Source organism: Ursus americanus, chromosome 10, assembly GCF_024610735.1.
Source record: "Ursus americanus isolate L20-20 chromosome 10, mUrsAme1.1.p, whole genome shotgun sequence".
Lineage (NCBI taxonomy): Eukaryota > Metazoa > Chordata > Mammalia > Carnivora > Ursidae > Ursus > Ursus americanus.
This window is the reverse complement of record NC_142136.1, coordinates 14,447,378-14,466,311: the sequence shown is the minus strand read 5'-3', so window position 1 is coordinate 14,466,311 and position 18,934 is coordinate 14,447,378. Positions and strand designations below refer to the sequence as shown.

General features: G+C 35.1%; 1 protein-coding gene across 7 annotated transcripts in view; it reads right to left on the bottom strand.

Moving 5' to 3' along the window:
* UGGT2 (UDP-glucose glycoprotein glucosyltransferase 2) overlaps positions 1-18,934 on the bottom strand; it is a 189,296-nt gene that overhangs the window by 138,621 nt on the left and 31,741 nt on the right. For all 7 annotated transcript variants that reach the window (XM_087865039.1, XM_087865040.1, XM_087865043.1 and 4 more), the window contains 4 exons: positions 14,820-14,994; positions 8,934-9,030; positions 6,108-6,180; positions 3,911-4,011 (listed from right to left, as the gene is read on the bottom strand). In XM_087865039.1, the coding sequence (XP_087721165.1) occupies positions 3,911-4,011; positions 6,108-6,180; positions 8,934-9,030; positions 14,820-14,994 (446 nt within the window). The remainder of the gene's footprint in view (positions 1-3,910; positions 4,012-6,107; positions 6,181-8,933; positions 9,031-14,819; positions 14,995-18,934) is intronic.

Below are 18,934 nucleotides of genomic sequence, written 5' to 3'. Positions count from 1 at the left end.
ATGAACAAGTGGGACTATATCATACTACAAAGCTTCTGCGGCAAGGAAATCATCAACAAAACAAAAAAGCAAGCTAAAAGTGGGAGAAAATATTTCCAAATCATCTGATAAGGGGTTAATAACAAAAATATACTAGGAACTCACGTAAACTGGGTTTAGCCACTACAGAAAACATTATGGTGATTCCTCAAGAAATTAAAACTGAAACCACCATGTGATCCAGCAATCCCACTTCTGGGTATGTATCCAAAGGAAATGAAATCAGTATCTCAAAGAGATATCTGTACTCCCATGTTCACTGCAGCATTATACACAACAGCCAAGATGGAAACAATTTTAATGTCCACAGATGAGTGAATGCATAGAGAAAATGTGGCATATACTTACAATGGAAAATTATTCAGCACTAAAAAGAATGGAAATTCTGCCATTTGTAACAACATGGTGAACCTGGAGGACATTATGCTAAGTGAAAACAGCCAGAGAAAAACAAATACTGCACAATATCACTTATACGTAAAATCAAAAAAAAAGAAAAAAGAAAGAAAGAAAGTCAAACTCACACAAACAGCAGAAAAGTAGCTGCCTGAGACTGGATAGAGGAAAGAGGCAGAGGTTGGGAAAAGGGCAAACATTTTCAGCTATAAGATGAAGAGAGTATGAGAATCTAACGTATACCAGGGTGACCAGAGTTGATATCACTGTACTGCATAATTGAAATTTGCTAAGAGAGTAGAAATTAAATGTTCTCACCAAAAAAAAGGACCTGATACACAAGTAGGTGCTCACTAAATATTGACGAATGAATGAATGAATGAATAATAAAATTACAAGATCCTTTGTGTTCTGTTCCTTATTCAATTGCTATTAAAGGCATTTATTATAAGCAACACAATTTTTAACTGATGTGTATATATTTAGGAATATACATATTTTTAGGTGAGAAAACTCAGTCATTACTTACCTGACTGGTGTAACAACTTATAAAAGAGGAAAGTGTATGATCAAAGATCTTGCCTGACAGTATTTGGCTATACAACATTATATTCAAAAAGGCACAATCCTGGGCAGAAGAAAGAATAAGGCTTTACAACGACACAGACCTGCTCATTTTAGGTAACCCTGATTTGTGCTTTATCAGATTTGTGAACTTAGTCTCATTATGTTATGTGTCCATTTCTTAATTTCCTCATCTGGAAAAGTGGGACATCTCACTCATAGGAGTTTTTAAAAAAGCAACGAGGATAATGTATATAAATAGCCTAACACCTTGCCAGACACAATGTTGGCTAATTTTTTATCCTCATCCATCACCATTGTGATGACCACGGACAACTACCTTTTACTCAGGCTTGAGAACACAACTAGTCTTTTAAAATGTTTTATAACATGAATGTAATTCTCCTTTACATGACCAATTTTCTGTGTACAAGTTATTTGAAAGCCCCTGAAAATTCACTTATGAAATCAAATAGAGTATAAATAACCAAATGAATATATTATTATCAGATTCTACTAAGATTTTTTGCTCTGTTCTAAACTGTTCCATACCTAATGATTCATAAGTAACTATTTAAGTCCTACAATTTGGCTATTTAACTGGTTCACCACTTGGATATTTCAAAAGCAGCATGTTTAATGATAACTCTGTGATATTTCTGCCCCATCTTTGCCCAAATCTGGTCCTCTGGTTCTCAGCAAACACCACTGTTCATGTGGCTGGGCATACCGCAATCTAGTCAAGCTCTTGGTATCTCTTTCTCCTTAGTGTATCCATATCCAACCTCTCACAACAATCTCTGTCTTCTCTCTAAACTCATCCCCAAATTTATTCCAACCCCTCCTCAGACCTCAATGCGGTCACCACTTCTTGGCAAAGACTTCCCTTTCTCTCCCTACCCCTCACTCTTACTGGTTCGGATCTTCCTGGCATATACCCTTCTTAATCTTATCCACCTTTGCTTTAAAGCAATTACAATTATAATTTTTATACTGGTTTTTAAAACTTTTTATGTTTATCTAATATCCTTTGAAGATATGTAGTGTCCATTTTAGCTCAGTTTACCTTCAGAATCTAGTGTTTTCCAAAATGTTAGTTGGAGCCCATTAGTTAGTAGTGAAATCAGATGACTATTTCATTTTCTAATGAAATAGGGTAGAAAAAAAGTTTGTCAGAGTGAATAAAATGTAGTAAACATACATACTGTATGTGGACGCTGTTTTTATTTTTTTAGTTTTGAGCATTTCTATGCATTCTTCCATCATACACTTGTATATGGGTCTTGATGTAAAATAGGTTTCCTACTGTAGCTCTCAGCCAAAAATTATAAAACCATGGATGTATGGACGTGGCTGACACATAGTAGATATACAATAAATATTTGGTAAATCAATAAAAAAGGAAAAAGGGTATTGCTTTCTTTCTCTGTCTTGGAAATCTATTTTGTTTAGCTTCTGTAATGTGCTCCTCCATTTCTCCTCACTCCGCACGTCTTGTTTATGGGCTCTACTTCCCCCACGTGGATGAGCGCCGCAATGCCCCCCCTCGTGTACTGATTGGTCACTCTACACGACCAGTTAGCTTTGTAAGCCTTTATGCTAAGATGCTCAGCTCCTTCAATCTTCTCCTTTTAGCTTACAGACTTTATATTCACCTGACTCTTGGACCCTGTCAACAGAATATGTCACAGGATTAAGCAATCCTTTTAAGATCAGTCTCATTCTTGAACTCCATCTTCAACCCCGAAACATACTGACATGTTTTATATTCTCTCTATTCAGGCTCAAAGCCGGAAATCTTCAAGCCATCTTTGACTCCTTTCATGTCCTCAATATTTGCTCAATCCAGGCTTCCTTTCTATGCTGTCTACCACAGTCACAGCACAATCTCTTACCACAGCATTTCAAAGATGTCTTAACCAGAGTTCCTGTTTCTGGTCCATTCAAATCTGTCTTACACAGTTATCAGCCAGATCCATTAAAACTAAGGTGACTGGGCATGTCCTCCGTTTATAAACCTTCAAATGCATCCCATCACCTACAATTATCGTCTGCAATTGTATTTACTAAATTATGAGTTCCCTGGAGCACGCTTTGAAGAAGAACGTAGAATTCTGCTTGCATACAACAGTTGGAGAAACTGGGGAGAAGTGGGCAGTGACTGTTAGTGGGCACGTTACTTTCTTTTCAGGGTGATAAAAATACTCTAAAATCGACTGTGGTGACAGTTAAAAAACTCAGAAAATACGTTAAAACCCATCGAATGGTACATTTTAAAGGAGTGAACTGTATAGCATGTCCGTTATCTCAATAAGCTGTTAATAAAAAGTTGATGGGAGATGTGACAGAAGTTATGGATTACACAGCAAAATAATGTCCCCATGAATGACTAAAAATTATAAGTAATAAAAAAAAGAAAACTACAAATTGAAAAGGACTTACAGTTCAAACTAAATTCTGGTCACAAGACATCTGCTTACAGGAGGTCAGCACAGAGGCTGTTCTAAGCTAACAGTGAAATATGCAAAGGTCTATTAAGTTCAAAATTTTAAACAGAAGAAAATTAGTAAGATTTAGTTCTGATTTCCTGATGAACTAGTCAGGATTTTTAATCAATGTTATAGACTCCTTGAAATGTGATTTAATACTTGAGATGAACCTACAAGATAAATCAGTGTATACTTTAAAAATGATTAATCAAACTACACTTCATATAATTTTTTACTCTTATAAACATAAAAATATGATTTGCTTGATGGATAGCCTTTTAATTAAATATCAATTTCCAAAAAAATTCACATCAGTAATTATTATCTATGAAATAATTTATATCGTGTTATATATAAACTTATTTAAGAGAACAGAGATCAGTTACCAAAATGCTATGTTAAAGTTGACCAAAATACTATACCTTGTAGTTCCCAGACTTTCAAAGGTGTCATTTCTTTGTTACTCTCAATCAGGTATTTTTGGAATGCTGTCAGATTATCTTTAAGATCTGAATACCTTTCTCTGCAGTAGAATATGAAGTAATGTTAATTACCATCACCTACTACAAATTATACAGTGTATTTTTGAAATTAACCCTTTCAAATAATTAGACACAAACTGTTCACCAAGATAATACATTGTGATGCAGCTATGTCTGCAGAACTCAATGAGAGCTGTGTTATGTGCACTTTTTTCAATATATAAAACAAAACAAACCAAAATCTAGAGGGATAGACTCTCTCGATTGTTAACATGTTAACATTACCTAAAAGAGAACCAAGGGTGAGGGCAGAATTATTAGCTTTTATGTTCTATACTTTCTACATTTAATAAATTACAAGTACTGCTTTTATAATTTAAAACAAAACCATTTTATAAGGAAAATATCAATGTTTCCTACACAATCCTAGAGTTTATTTCTTAAAAGTTCCATCTTTGAAACTTTAAAAAATCTTCAATAAGATCATTTTGCCTGATGTTAAACACATCTAGGTATCTTTTTTGAGAGTGCCAAATAATAATGTAGTAGGAATGACATTTTACTACACATAGCATCTCAACTGAAGCTTCCTTCTTCTCACTCTCATGAAATCAAGACATGGTACCATTTCAGATTTAAACAGGATTCTCTTTTAAAAAAACTTTACCCCAACACAACTTGCAAAACACATATTTTCGGCAGTAAAAATTTTAAAAAGTGAAATAAAAAATATACAGAATATACACAGAAATGCATTAATCTTATAATTAACAATAAACATAGTGTCAATATCCAGCAATTTTATTACCTGGAGCCATGTTTTAAAAATGAATCAAGACTGACTACAACTATTCTTACAGTGAACTGAAAAAGCACTAGAACTTCTCCCAAAAGGAAGTTCACTACTAATTAAATTAACTCCTTTCTCAATATTTTAAATCACAAACATTAAGTTTATAAGAGCTATTACTGTTTTTCAAATTTAATCATAATCTTAACAATTTTCACTGCTGAAATTATTTATGTAACTCAGACAAAAATTCATTATTCGCATAATATCTCAAAGCAAAAGGTTTTGCCTCAATCGAGTAACTGTGTAAGAACTAATTTTGAGTACTTCTTCTTTTAAAAAACTAATATCCCCAGGGCTCCGAAGGCTTTTTGTAGGATGTGCAATTTATTCCAATAAAAAGTTATGTTTAAAAAAGAATTTAAAAAAAGAATAAGACTGTGGATTCCAAGATGTTGAGACAGCTGACAATGGAATAAAAATGTATTGTTAGCTACTAAATAAATACCTGACTTAGAATAAATCTGTTTTATGCATTAACTTCTTAAGGCCACTAGTACACCACTGGGCCAATATACTTTAGAAATAGAACTCCATCATCTGTATAAATTAGCATCGTCTCCAAAAATGTTCCCTGGTCTGTAACAATATCTACTGTCCAGGAGAACTGACCTTAGTGTCCTTTATAAATACTTAGAATACCAGGCAAAAATTAAAGCTATTAATAAAAACTGTCCTTTACCTTTAATTAATTATGCCTTTGTAATGAAACCACAAACTTTCCCTTCCTGTAAATAAGGGAAAGCACATAGAAAACGACAACAATCCCCATTCACAGGTATTCAGAGAGCACTCACCATCCTATTCTTGGTCTTCAATCAGTGATGCAGGAAAAAAAGGGGGGGGGAGCACAACTTTAATTTTTGAATGGTTACTTATACATGTATATGAAATTAAGACCAGATGTTAAAAGGCTTTTAATATGGCAATCCACACACAGAAATTTAAGAAAATATTTTTTCTTCTTTTGAGGCACAAAAATTTTTATTTCATGCTTATGATCCAATACTACCCATGATTTTTCTAACTCGGTCAATTTGTAAAAGACTCTATAATATCTTGTTTTGTGACAAAGATAACTTTAATCATTTCCAATTCCTGTTTTTCTAATCATACTTATCATACTGTGAAATTCATGATTATTTTTCCACTGTGCTTTGCATTAGCCATGTATTACTTCTGTAATAAATAAAACCAATTACAGGTATATTTTAAGAACATGAAACATACACCAGCACAGCATACGGAGTTGCTTTAAAAACAAACTTCACTTCAATTCAGACTCACTTTAGTTTCTGGAAGAGAAATCCCTGAACTTCATTTGTCTCCATCTCATCCTCCACAGTAGTATTGGTCACTGCTGTTTTGGAAACAAAAACAAAACTAAAACATTTTCAGACTGGAAAAGGCACAGGTCATCAACAGCTAGAAGAACGCAAACTTCAATTCCTTTTGCTTTCCCTTGTTCTTCCTTCACAGACCAGCTCACTGATACACGGGCACGCACACACTTGTATTTCTGAGTGTGCTCTCTTTTTAAACAGGCGTGGGTTATTAAATATTTAACGAATGCTTTACAGATTATTTCACAGTCAAGTTCTATTTTATAACTGGAATCATAAACCAAAGTGATTGCAACAAATCCTTTAGCTCTTAAGCCAGACAGGAGCTCCAAGCCCTAATAAATACAGGTATGCTTGCCTATTTCCAATGCCTTTAAAGACAATCAAGAAATCTTTAGAAGGATAACAAAACTCATGGCCTCAAAGAGTAAGGATGTAACGTTACAATCATTTCCCTTCCCCTTCCCTCCTCCTCTACTCACCAAGCAATTATAACATACAGGGTGATAAACGGTGTATGTGCAGGGTACTTGGGATCACAAGAACTCGTCACCTCTTACAGCATGGGGCTGCTCTCGGAGTGTGCCCGAGCCCCTCCAGTACACTCCTCCCCTCTCTCCTGAAGGCCCGCATCCCCAGGACTACAGCTAAAAGCCCCAGGTGCTCTGATCCAGTCTTTCTTCTCCCCTTCACTTCTTCATGAGGCAAACATTTATTGGCTGCCTGCTATGATGTCTGTTTCCTGCCAGATACACATCAGGAGGAGAGACAGAAAAGACACAAACTCCACTAGGTAGAAAGGAGAGAGACAAATAGACAATTTTAATTCAGTGTGTAAAACTTTTATGAAAGAAAGCACAGAATATACGGGATATAGATAAGAGAAAACCACCCTTGACAGAGCACAAAGACAGGCAGCCATCTCAGAGGTACTGACCGATAGATAGGAGTTTTAAAAGATGAGTAGGCCTTTGATGAAAGAAAAGTGGGACAAAGGAGGAAGGTTTCAGGCAGAGGGAACAGCATATGCTAAGGGATAAAAGTACTCTATAGAAGTCATGAAGGCTTAGCATGGAGCCAAACATGGAGGCATCCAGGCAACAGAAAATTATTCTGTATGGTAGTTTAGTGTTGCAGAACCAGAGGGTACAAATGAGAGGCTGAGGGAGAGTGATAAGGAGGAAAGAGACTGGAGTATGAAAAGCTTTCTGTGCAATGCTACAGTACTAGAATTTATGAGGGAGATTATGGGGAGCCTCTGAGGGATTTTAACCAGTGGAATCACAAAGTCAGATTTTCATCATAAAGCATTCAACCCAAAAGCACGGTGAAGAATATTGATTCATCTACTTTGGGAGTAGGGAGGACTTGGGGCAACAGAAGGCCAAAGAACAGAGAGAAAGCCAGTTAGAAGTCTGATGTATACAGAGGAGAAAAAACAGAACTGAATTAAAGGAGTGGCGACTAGAATGGAGAAAACATCTATTCCACACATATGGTTAGGGGGTGATGACAGAATTTAGTGTGTAATGTGTAACACACAGCATTCATGTGATCACTTGACTTTTAAAAATTTTATCTGACTTTTTAAAGAAAATTTCACAAGCCCAAGGATAGCTAGAAAATGTCTTATATTACTATTATGACCATTAAATAAGATACTAAATTACAAAACATCGTAAAGCTACATATAAGCTATATAAAAATATATAAAATCTGAATATTACTATTTGCACTATACTTTTCCAGCAACTCTAATTGACAGGACTTAACAGTAATACAGATCTTTATTTGAAGCACATTCAGGAGGGGTGGCCAGAGCTAGGTCTGTGATCAGAGCAGGGCCTCCAGAACCAGATCCCGAATAGATGAAATTGAAACAGAAGTCACATCTCAGAGCATATAAAAGAATGAATTAAAAACTCTTAACCAGGGGCGCCTGGGTGGCTCAGCTGGTTGGGCATTTGACTGTTGATTTCAGCTCAGGTCATGATCTAGAGGTCCCGGGATCAAACCCCACGTGGTGCTCCCTGCTTGGCTTGGAGTCTGCTTGAGATCCTCTCCCTCTCCCTCTGCTTGTGCATGTGCACACATGCTCGCTCTCTCTCAAATAAATCTTTAAAAAAACCTAAAAACCTCTTAACCAAGAATCTGGTATAAATAAATTTTGGATGAACCAGGTTAAAGATTTTCATAAGAATCTGAAAACTACTTTAGCTTCTTCAGGTCTCCAGAGCTCATTACCTAGAGCATGCAGCTTAGTGCACAACCACAGATTCGGGTTTGTAGATCACAGGTCAACCGCAGCAGCAGCACCCTAACTTCATTATAAATAAACACATGAGACGAAGCTTCCTAAGACTGTGTGTTGCCAATGATTTCAGACTGACTGAGACACTGGCCCCTTAGACCCTCCCTACCCCCACCCCCATCTCCGGGCTGGGCTGGCTGGCCACATCCGGCTGTCATTACAGCCACTACCAGCCTCACGTACGGCCTCAGCCTGCCTTGCATAGGTTACCACTTTTTATATGTTGCTGAAAATGGTTAGGAAGTCACCACATAAAGCAAAATAAGATGCTTTTTCCAATTTTCAAAGAAGTTTTTGAGAGCACAATATTAAGTAAATTTCTTTCAGATTAAAATGAAATTCTGAACTAAGGAGAAACAGGTTTACCCCATCTCTAGTTTCAAATATCATTAAATATTTTTTAAAAAGTATATAAGCCTCCAAATTTTTATTTTACTCAAGTACAGAGAATAAACTTACTTTTAACTTGGGTATCATCCAAAGCTTTGTATTCTGTACTTTTAATCGCTAGCTCCACACCGTAGCCAGATAGGTACATTTTCTGTGATTCTGGTTTCTGTTCCAACACATTTAGATTAAAAAAAAAAATATTTAGTCAAACATCTTTTAAATTCAGTATGTTTGTGTATAAGGACATTAAGGTAAGTTACTAATATGTTTTTTAAAAGATTTTATTTTTTTTTGAGAGAGAGAAAATAGGGGGAGGGGGCAGATAGAGAATCAGGCTCCCTGCTGAGCAGGGAGCCCCACGTGAGACTCAATCCCAGGACCCTGGGATCATGACCTGAGTCGAAGGCAGATGCTTTTTTTTTTTTTTAAATATTTTATTTATTTATTTGACAGAGACAGCCAGTGAGAGAGGGACACAAGCAGGGGGAATGGGAGAGGAGGAAGCAGGCTCATAGCGGAGGAGCCTGATGTGGGGCTCGAACCCATAACGCCGGGATCACGCCCTGAGCCGAAGGCAGACGCTTAACCGCTGTGCCACCCAGGCGCCCCCGAAGGCAGATGCTTAACCAACTGAGCCATCCAGGCACTCCTACTAATCTTGATTTTTTAAAATCACTGTGAAATAATATTATTTGGGGGATATTTATACTCTCTCTAGAGAGCATATCAAGGACCCAGAATTTGGTTGATTACCACTTCTTTACTTTCTAAAAACCCTGTCACAGCTCTAATGTTTTAATTACTTTTTTACAGAGAAAAAATATCCAACCTTTTTCTGTTATACTATGGTAACTTCCCCATTTCTCCTATAAGTTAATTAACAGAGGCTCCAATACAATCAAGTTTCAATAAACTGTACTCCTTTCAGGGAACTACACAGGATTTCCTAAACCAGCAAATGCTATTCATTTGCTAATTATCTAGATGTAGGACAACTAGAGTGTTGCCAAAAGCGATACTGAAGAGAAGCAAAAGGCACCAAAAAACGCAGTGTCTTGGACAACCTGTTTACATTTTTCTTCATGTTTCTCAATGATTAAAATATACCAAATGCCACAAATCAGTATCTTACTTTTGCAAAAAGGGGCAAAAATTGCCTAAATTGGAGTTGTCTGAAGTACTGATGATTGGACTCTTAATACACAATTTTCCTGTTTCTGTAAAGGGCAAATAAAAACGTACTTCTAGAGACTACCCCATCAAGGAAGAGAACTCACATTTTTTCAAAAGGTAAGCAACTTGGATGAATATACATATTATTTTTAGAAGATGTCTAAGGTTATTTCTAGCTTCCAGATGGAAATTCCTATCAATTATGCTACAATTATCATCATTTGGCACATTCTTTCATGGCTTAGGAAACTAGTTCAACCTAGTGCCCAGCAAACTCCCTTGAACTCTGCTTACTCAAGTTTGCAAGAGGGCAGCTTTGCAATCCTACACGTGATAGAGGAGGAGATAGAGATCAGAGGGAAGGAGAACCTCAAGATTTTTTTTTCTTTTTATTCTCTTCTTTCCTAACTCTCCCTCCCTAACCTTAAAAATAAATATATGACCAGAGTGACTATTCCTGGGCTGTTCTATTTCCAAATAAGATGATATAAGAATTAGTTTCAGATATACAGAGAAATATTTAACACTGCCACCCACATGAAAATGTAATTTGCTAATTTCTCAGGCACATGCTATAATGAAAGATAGCACAAGGGAACTGAGTTACTTACAATTATGGTCATTTGAAAAAGTTGAAAATATTTTAAAGAGTTTTCAATTTCATACAGCTCAATTTAAAAATGGATTTGACTATCCACCAAAAAGACAATCAGCTGGTAGACAAGTAAATCAAAGCTCCAGGTCTACATATTTTGTTACAGTTCATAAAAGAAATGCAATTTCACATAACCAATTTCCATTATCAATTCTGAAATAATTATTAGCTCCTCGGGAATAAAGATAAATGTTTATTAAATTCATATTTACTGTCTCCATTTGAAAATGTATTAATATAAAATGTGAACTGTAGCCTAATAAGTTTGGATTTGCAAACCAAAATGCTGATAGACCAAATCAACTGGTGAGAATAATCTTTCTTCATTTTTCTATTTCTTCTCTCCCCATAAAAAGGCATCTGTTCCAAAGGCAGCATAAATAAGTTCATTTTATTAGAATTACATGTTGACTAGATTTAAAATAGAACTATTTTGAATGTACAATATGTCCTTCATTAAAAAGAAGGCTATAATCTGATGTGACAAAGTGTCCAGACAGTTGGCTAGTCTGATTTCAATAGTATACTTAATTGTCACATTCTCCAAAATGTAACTCGGGACACTGATTCTCGACAGATGAGCATACCCCCCTGTAGGGCACATTAGAATCACCTGGGGAACATTTTTAAAAAGATAAACAATAATTTGATCTCCCACTTCCATTCCTACTCTGATATAATTGACAACAATGTATTAGGTTAAGGTGTATGACATGATTTGATAGAGACAATATGAAATGATTACCACAGTAGTTTAGTTAACATCCATACCTCAGTATTTTTTCTTGTGATAAGTATTTTTAAGATCTCTTAGCAACTTGCAAATATGCAACACGGTATTTAAGCATAGTCGTCCCAGAACTTATAACTAGAAGTCTGTACTTTCCAACCACCTTCACCCAACATCACCACCTCCCATAACTGCCAACCTATTCTGTTTCTAGGAGTTTGGTTTTTTTTTTTAAGGTTCCACATATAAGTGACATCATTACAGTATTTGTCTTTCTCTGTCTGATTTATTTCAATTAACATGATGCCCCAAGGGTCCATCCATGTTGTCACAAATGGCAGGATTTCTTTCCTTTTTAAGGATGAATATTATTCCACTGTATACATTTACCACATTTTCTTCATCCATTCAGCCACTGCTGAACACAGGGGCTGTTCCCATGTCTTAACATTATGGTAGGCAATGCTGCAATGAACATGGGAGCACAGGTATCTTTTCAAGTGAGTGTTTTGTTTACTTTGGATATATACTCAGAAGCAGAAATTTAAGATCATATGGTGGTTCTTTTCCAAAATTTCTGAGGAACCTCCATACTGTTTTCCACAGTGGCTATACCAATTTGTACTCTCACCAACAGTGCAAAAGTATTCCCTTTTCTCCACATCCTCTCACACTTGTTTTTTTGATAACAGTAATTCTAACAAGTGGAGGTGGTACCTCATTGTGGTTTCTTTCTTTCTTTCTTTCTTTAAGATTTTATTTATTTATTTGATGGAAAGACAGCCAGCCAGCGAGAGAGGGAACACAAGCAGGGGGGAGCAGGAGAGGAAGAAGCAGGCTCCCAGTGGAGGAGCCTGATGTGGGGCTCAATCCCAGAACGCCAGGATCACGCCCTGAGCCGAAGGCAGACGCTTAACAACTGAGCCACAAAGGCGCCCCTCATTGTGGTTTCTATTGAAATTTCCTGGTTAGTGATGTTGAATGCCTTTTCTTGTACATGCTGGCCATTTGTATGTCTCCTTTGGAAAAATATCGATTCAAGTCCTTTGCCCATTTTCTTCATCAGATTGATTTTTTTTTTGCTATTGAGTTGTATGAGGTCCTTATATATTTCGGACATTAACCCCTTATCAGATACATGATTTACAAATATTTTCTCCCATTCCATACATTGCCTTCGCTTTTGTTAATGTCTTCCTTTGCTGTGCAGAGGCTTTTTAGTTTGTAAAGTCCTACTTTTTCTTTTAATTTTATTGCACTTTATTCTTGCTTTTGTTGCCTTTGCTTTTGGTGTCAAATCCAAAAAATCACTGCCAAGACCATTGTCAAGGGGCTTTTTCCTTAGGTTTTCTTCTAGGAGTTTCATGGTTTATGCTTAAATCTTTAATTCAAGTTAATTTTTTGAGTGTTGTAAGATAGGGGGCTAGAGCCATTCTTTTGCATGTGGTTATCCAGTTTTTCTAGCACCATTTAACGGAGTATGCTTAGCTCCCTTGTTGAATATTAGTTGACCTTATATGCATGGGTTTATTTCTTGGCTCTCTATTCTGTTCCATGGATCTATATATTTTGTCAATACCACACTGTTTTAATACTACAGCTTTGTAATATAGTTTGAAATCAGAAAGCATGATGCCTCCAGTTTTGTTCTTCTTTGTCAAGATTGTTTTAGATTTTAAAGTTACTGCAATTAAAATATATTTGTGTAGAACAGACATCTATATTACTGGAACAGAATAGAGTCTAAAAATATACATGCCTATATGAAAACGTGGTATATGATGGCTTAGAATAAAGACTTAACTGTTCAATAAATTATGTGGGGACCAGTAATTTTCCAAATGGAAAAACTAGAATTGTATCTCTACCCTGCAGCATATTCAAATACATTCCAGATGGATTAAAGACCAAAACATAAAAAATTTTAATTATCATAAGAAAATACTGGAGAATGTCCTTATGACGTCGTGAAAGGAACCGTTAAAGAAAAGTTGGATAAATTTGACTACATCATAATTATTACTTGCACTGAACCAAAGATGTCATAAATAATTTGTTTTAATACCAGAAGATGAGAAATACTATAGAAGATGTTTTATAAAGTATGGACAAAAAGATTAGTATTCAGAACATATTTTTAAAAGTCTGCAGATAAGAGAGAAAACCAAATAATCCAATATAAAAATAGGTAAAAAATGTGGATAGGCAGTTAACAAGTATATCTGTGATGCTTTTAATATCTTAAACATTAATATGCAAATCACTAATATTTTAATATAAAACACTCTTTCCATATTGGGAATATAGTGGTAAAATAAGCAAAGTCCTTCTCTAATGGTCATTCTAGTACATTTGTGTGAGTTTGGTTGCATGGGGTGGGGGGAATGGTGTGGAGGTATGAAAGAAATAAAACTTGAGATACAGCAATGGGTACTATACAGTCATTAAACCAGAATACTATGACAGGAGTGTGACTGCAATGAGAAGTGGGAAGAGTGGGAACACAACATATTTGACCAGAAACTTGAATAAAACAGTACTCACCTGTCTAAAGAAAGAGTTAACAGCGTTCCTATGCCATGCTTCACACTTTGAACTAGTATATACTAGGAGTATATCAATCAAATTAGATTTCCTCATCATAATACATTTTCATTAAAAATAATTGTATTATGGGGCGCCTGGGTGGCTCAGTCAGTTAAGTGTCTGCCTTCCGCTCAGGTCATGATCTCAGGTCCTGAGATTGAACCCCACATTAGGCTCCTTGCTCAGTGGGGAGCCTGCTTCTCCCTCTCCTCTCCACTCGTGCTCTCTTGCTACCTCTCTCTCAAATGAATAAATAAAATCTTTAAAAAATAATAGTAACAATAATTGTATTTAAAGTGGTGCCTGGGTGGCTCAGTCAGTAAGCATCCAAATCTCGATTTTGGTTCAGGTCATGACCTCAGGGTCATGGGGTCGGGCTCTGCGCTGAGCATGGAGTCTGCTTAAGATTCTCTTTCTTCCTCTCCCTTTACTTACCCCTTCTCCCCTGTGCTCACTCTCTCTCCCCGCCTCAAAAAACAAAAAACAAAAAAAAAAAAAAAAAAGAAACTATATTTATGAATCCTAGCAAATATTATGAACATTATGGTTTTGTTTTTTTCTCCAAGTTTTAAATCTGTTTCAGATTTAAGAAGAAAGGAATCTGAAGAGAAAGGAGTATCAACAAGATACAGAATCCCCATATATTTTTTCACATAAAATTCACATTTGATAGGTATGTTAATTTAAAAAATCTTTAACTGTTCAGGTGGAAATTATGTAAAACCTAGTAAGGAAATTATCAAACATAATTTTTATAGACAAAAATTTTTGTAAGACAAAAATTTTATCTTTATCTTAGATAAAACTGTACCTGAATATAATGCCGAAGAACATACAGAATTTCCCCATTTCGAGCTTTTTCAGACAGAACTTTGTGAAATTTACTAAATCCTCTGGTACCAATTTCAGCATAGAGTATAGTCACTGGTAAGTTCTCTTTGTCTGTAGGAAATATATGATCTCCTTTAAACAGATAAGGTCTGGGCCTAAAATGGAAACAGAGCATAAATATTTATTTATTTATAAAGATTTTAAGTAATCTCTACACAAAACGTGGGGCTCAAACTCACAACTCCAAAATCAACAGTTGCATGCTCTACTGACTGAGCCAGCTGGGCACCCCAAAACACAAACTTTTAAAAGAACTGAAAGAGAATATTAAAAACACATCATGACCTTTTATAATTTCTGCTTATCAAACAACTTACAGGAAAAAAAATACACATATATACGCACACACATACACACCCATACATACACACACGTATATATACACATATACGTACGTACACACACACACACACATATATATATATATCTATATATATGATTACAGAAAAAGACTTTAAACTTCCTGTGGTGAATTTTCATCCTGTGTACAGGTTAACATAGTGATTTCTGTGGGAAAATTAAAAAATGTAAAGATAATACACCTACAAAATAACTTTCCTTACACACAAAACAATACAACAAACATATAAGATAGAATGTAATGCTGAAAATTTTATAGCTATATATGTGAGAAAGAATCCACATTTAGTACATGAAATCTGAGGGAATCAATAGAAAGTGACTTCTACTCAAGACAAAAAGGAAATCTGGTTAACCCAAAATTGAATATTACGATATTTTTCATGAACAAGGTTTACTATCTATAAATAACATATAACAGCATATTTTTCAAAGAAAAATTTTCCTTTTCTTCAATTAGAAGGTATAATTTTTCATAGCTCACATTTCCTGAAAATGGGTTCTAAATATTTAAAAAACAAAAGCACTATATCATACAAAGATTATCAGTACTTAATATGAATGACAACTCATGAAATCCTCAAGGATAATCAAAGAAACAGAAAAGTCCTATGGTCTGGGCCTATGATAGATTTTGATCCCTTCTTATTTGCCAGGCACTATGCTACATTCTTTATACTTATTAGCATATTCTATTTTCCCAACAATTCCTTTAGATAGTTACTATCATTTACTTAAACTTTAAAGGTTCCTGAGGCTCAGACAAGTTAAATATCCAGGACAAGATCAAACAAAGCCAGGATTTCTACTCCTGTCTATGGAATCCTAAAACCACATCTTTTAACAATTTACACAGGTAGAAAGAAAAATGAGATAATGAAGTTAATAATAAAGGTGTTGAGAAATAACTTTTATATAATGAATTCAGATCTCTACAGCCTTTTAGTCATTTACTATCTTTAAATAACAAATATGAAAAAAAGGAGAGAGGGACAGGGACATGAATAACAACACTACAGCATACTCGTGAAAAGACTGTGGGGTTTGAAAGTAAGCAGAATTGGATTCAAGTTCAAGTTTCATTACTTACTTGCTATGTGATGATTCTGAACCAGTGATTTGATCTCTCTTGGGTCTATTTCTTTATCTGCTCAAGAGGAGGAATTCTCACTACCTCCTAGGAGTGTCCTAAAGATTTACCAAAATGACTTGCAAATAGTTGAGCAGAGCATAAAGCACATGCTTGATGCTCAAGAAAGAATCATTCTTCTCTCATTCTTGCAAACCTCCACTTATTTAAACTATTGATCAACGGTGCCATCAAGGAAAAAAGGAATCAAATGTTGGATGGTATACCACTACTAATGATCAAAGTAGGGGGTATTTATCCATGTAACTGTAAATATATATATATACCTTATTTCTTTTTTTTTTTTTTTTTAAAGATTTTATTTATTTATTTGACAGAGATAGAGACAGGCAGCGAGAGAGGGAACACAAGCAGGGGGAGTGGGAGAGGAAGAAGCAGGCTCACAGCAGAAGAGCCTGATGTGGGGCTCGATCCCAGATCGCCGGGATCACGCCCTGAGCCGAAGGCAGACGCTTAAACGCTGTGCCACCCAGGCACCCCTATATACCTTATTTCTAAAAGGATATACAAGAACTTGATAGCACTGGTTGACTCTGAGGAAAAGTTCTAGAAGTCTGGAGTGAAAAGGAATTCTATAATTTGCTTTATGTATGCATTGTATTTCTCTAATTTTTAATGTTTAAACTTAATACATTGGGAATATGTCCCTTTGGTAGAAATTAACATAAAATTCATCAAAAAATAAAAAGGGACAAATTCTGCCCTCAGATGAACATACTTAATTGTTAGGTCACTTTCTATTGATTCCCTCAGGTTTCATATACTAGATGTGGTTAGGATTCTTTTTTACTTATTAACTATAAAATTTTATAGCATGTATATATTACAGTCTATCTTATGTTTATTATATTGGTTTGTGTGTAAGTTCCTTTGTAGGCATATTTTCTTTACATTTTTTAATTCTCCCACAGTAGTTAATTTAACCTGCACAAAGTAAGAAAATTCTCAAAATCAAAATTTAAAATGAAAATGGAATCTTTTTATCAAGAAATGATTTTAAATATGAAAAATTCAAAATAATATTCTATTACTTATTAGAGCTAAATAAAAATCGATAAAATGGTTTGGTGATAACCACTATCTGTTATTTTATAGAGAAACATTTCTTAGAATATTCATGATAAACTTACAGATTTTCTACAATAAACTATGATAAATAACATAACTTTTCAGTTTTCTGATATGGCTGAAAAATTGTACATGTATAAACTACATCTTCTAATAGAGAAATTCAAATTTCTATTTTGTTTAATTACAGAACAAATTTAATTTTTATTTCTTACCTATGAAAATAACTTTTACATTTAAAAACTGGCTAAATTACTATTTTTCCAGATTACTGACTTACTTTAAATCAAAACCACTCAAGTGCTCAATACCTCTTACTAACAGAATAATGAAAACTTCCACTAATTACTTGGCTTCCAATGTGTCATATTTCTGGACATTAACATGGAGTACTTTGTTTATGTCAGGTTTATAAGACTGCATGAGTTCCAGCACCTTTACAGTGGTTTATGGTTTGGCTGTCATGGTACGTATGCATTCACCCATCTTATTTTAATAAATTTCTTTTGAAGTTTTATACATTCATCCACTTTAATTTTTTTTTTTTTTTTTTTTAAGATTTTGAGAGAGAAAGGGAGCATGAACAGGGAGGGCGGTGGCAGCAGACACAGAGGGTTAAGCAGACTCCCCACTGAGCAGGGAGCCCCATCCGGGGCTCAACCCCAGAACCCTGGGATCATAACCTGAGCCAAAGACAGATGCTTAACTGACTGAGCCACCCAGGTGCCCCATCATCCACTTTCATTCTTAACATTTAATGTAAGATATGATTTTTAAAATATTACTGTCAATGCTTGGATTTTTGAAACATGAAATAAAATTTTATCAGCCCCAAGTAAGAGCTGAGTTCATGATTAATCTCTTCTGCAACAGGTGAAGAGACAAGAATGTGCAAAACAAGAGAAATAGAATTAGTTGCCATTCTTCATAGGATCCTATCAATAAACACAAAAAGGATGCTAAATCATAGTAAAAAGGAATCAAACTAGATGCAATTATTAAAAACATTTCATTAATTTTAATTGATATCTTGGAACTCAAATGGCACTAAGTCAAATGGATTATTAAAAATACTGATTTTTATCAAATCAGTACTATATTAGTGCATTTCATAATTTATGCAAGGTATCTTACATTTTAATATTGTCTGAAAGAAAATGTTTTCAAATAATTTATTATTGTTAGTAATTGGAAAGGCTGCTAATAAAACAGTGCTAGTAGATAAATCTTTAGATCGAAAATAAAAGGAAAAATTAGAAGAAAGGGAAGAGATTTTCCAGAGACAAAGGTCTCCTGAGTGTAGATCTCCACCTCCCCCACCCAAATTCATGCATAAATATGCAGACTGGCACAACTTCATCTTAATGATGCAAACTCACGTCCTTCTGTGCCCAGAGCAGCCTTGGGTTAGGCCACATGAAGACGGTGGCTGCAGCTACCAGGTGTGAGTTTGACAA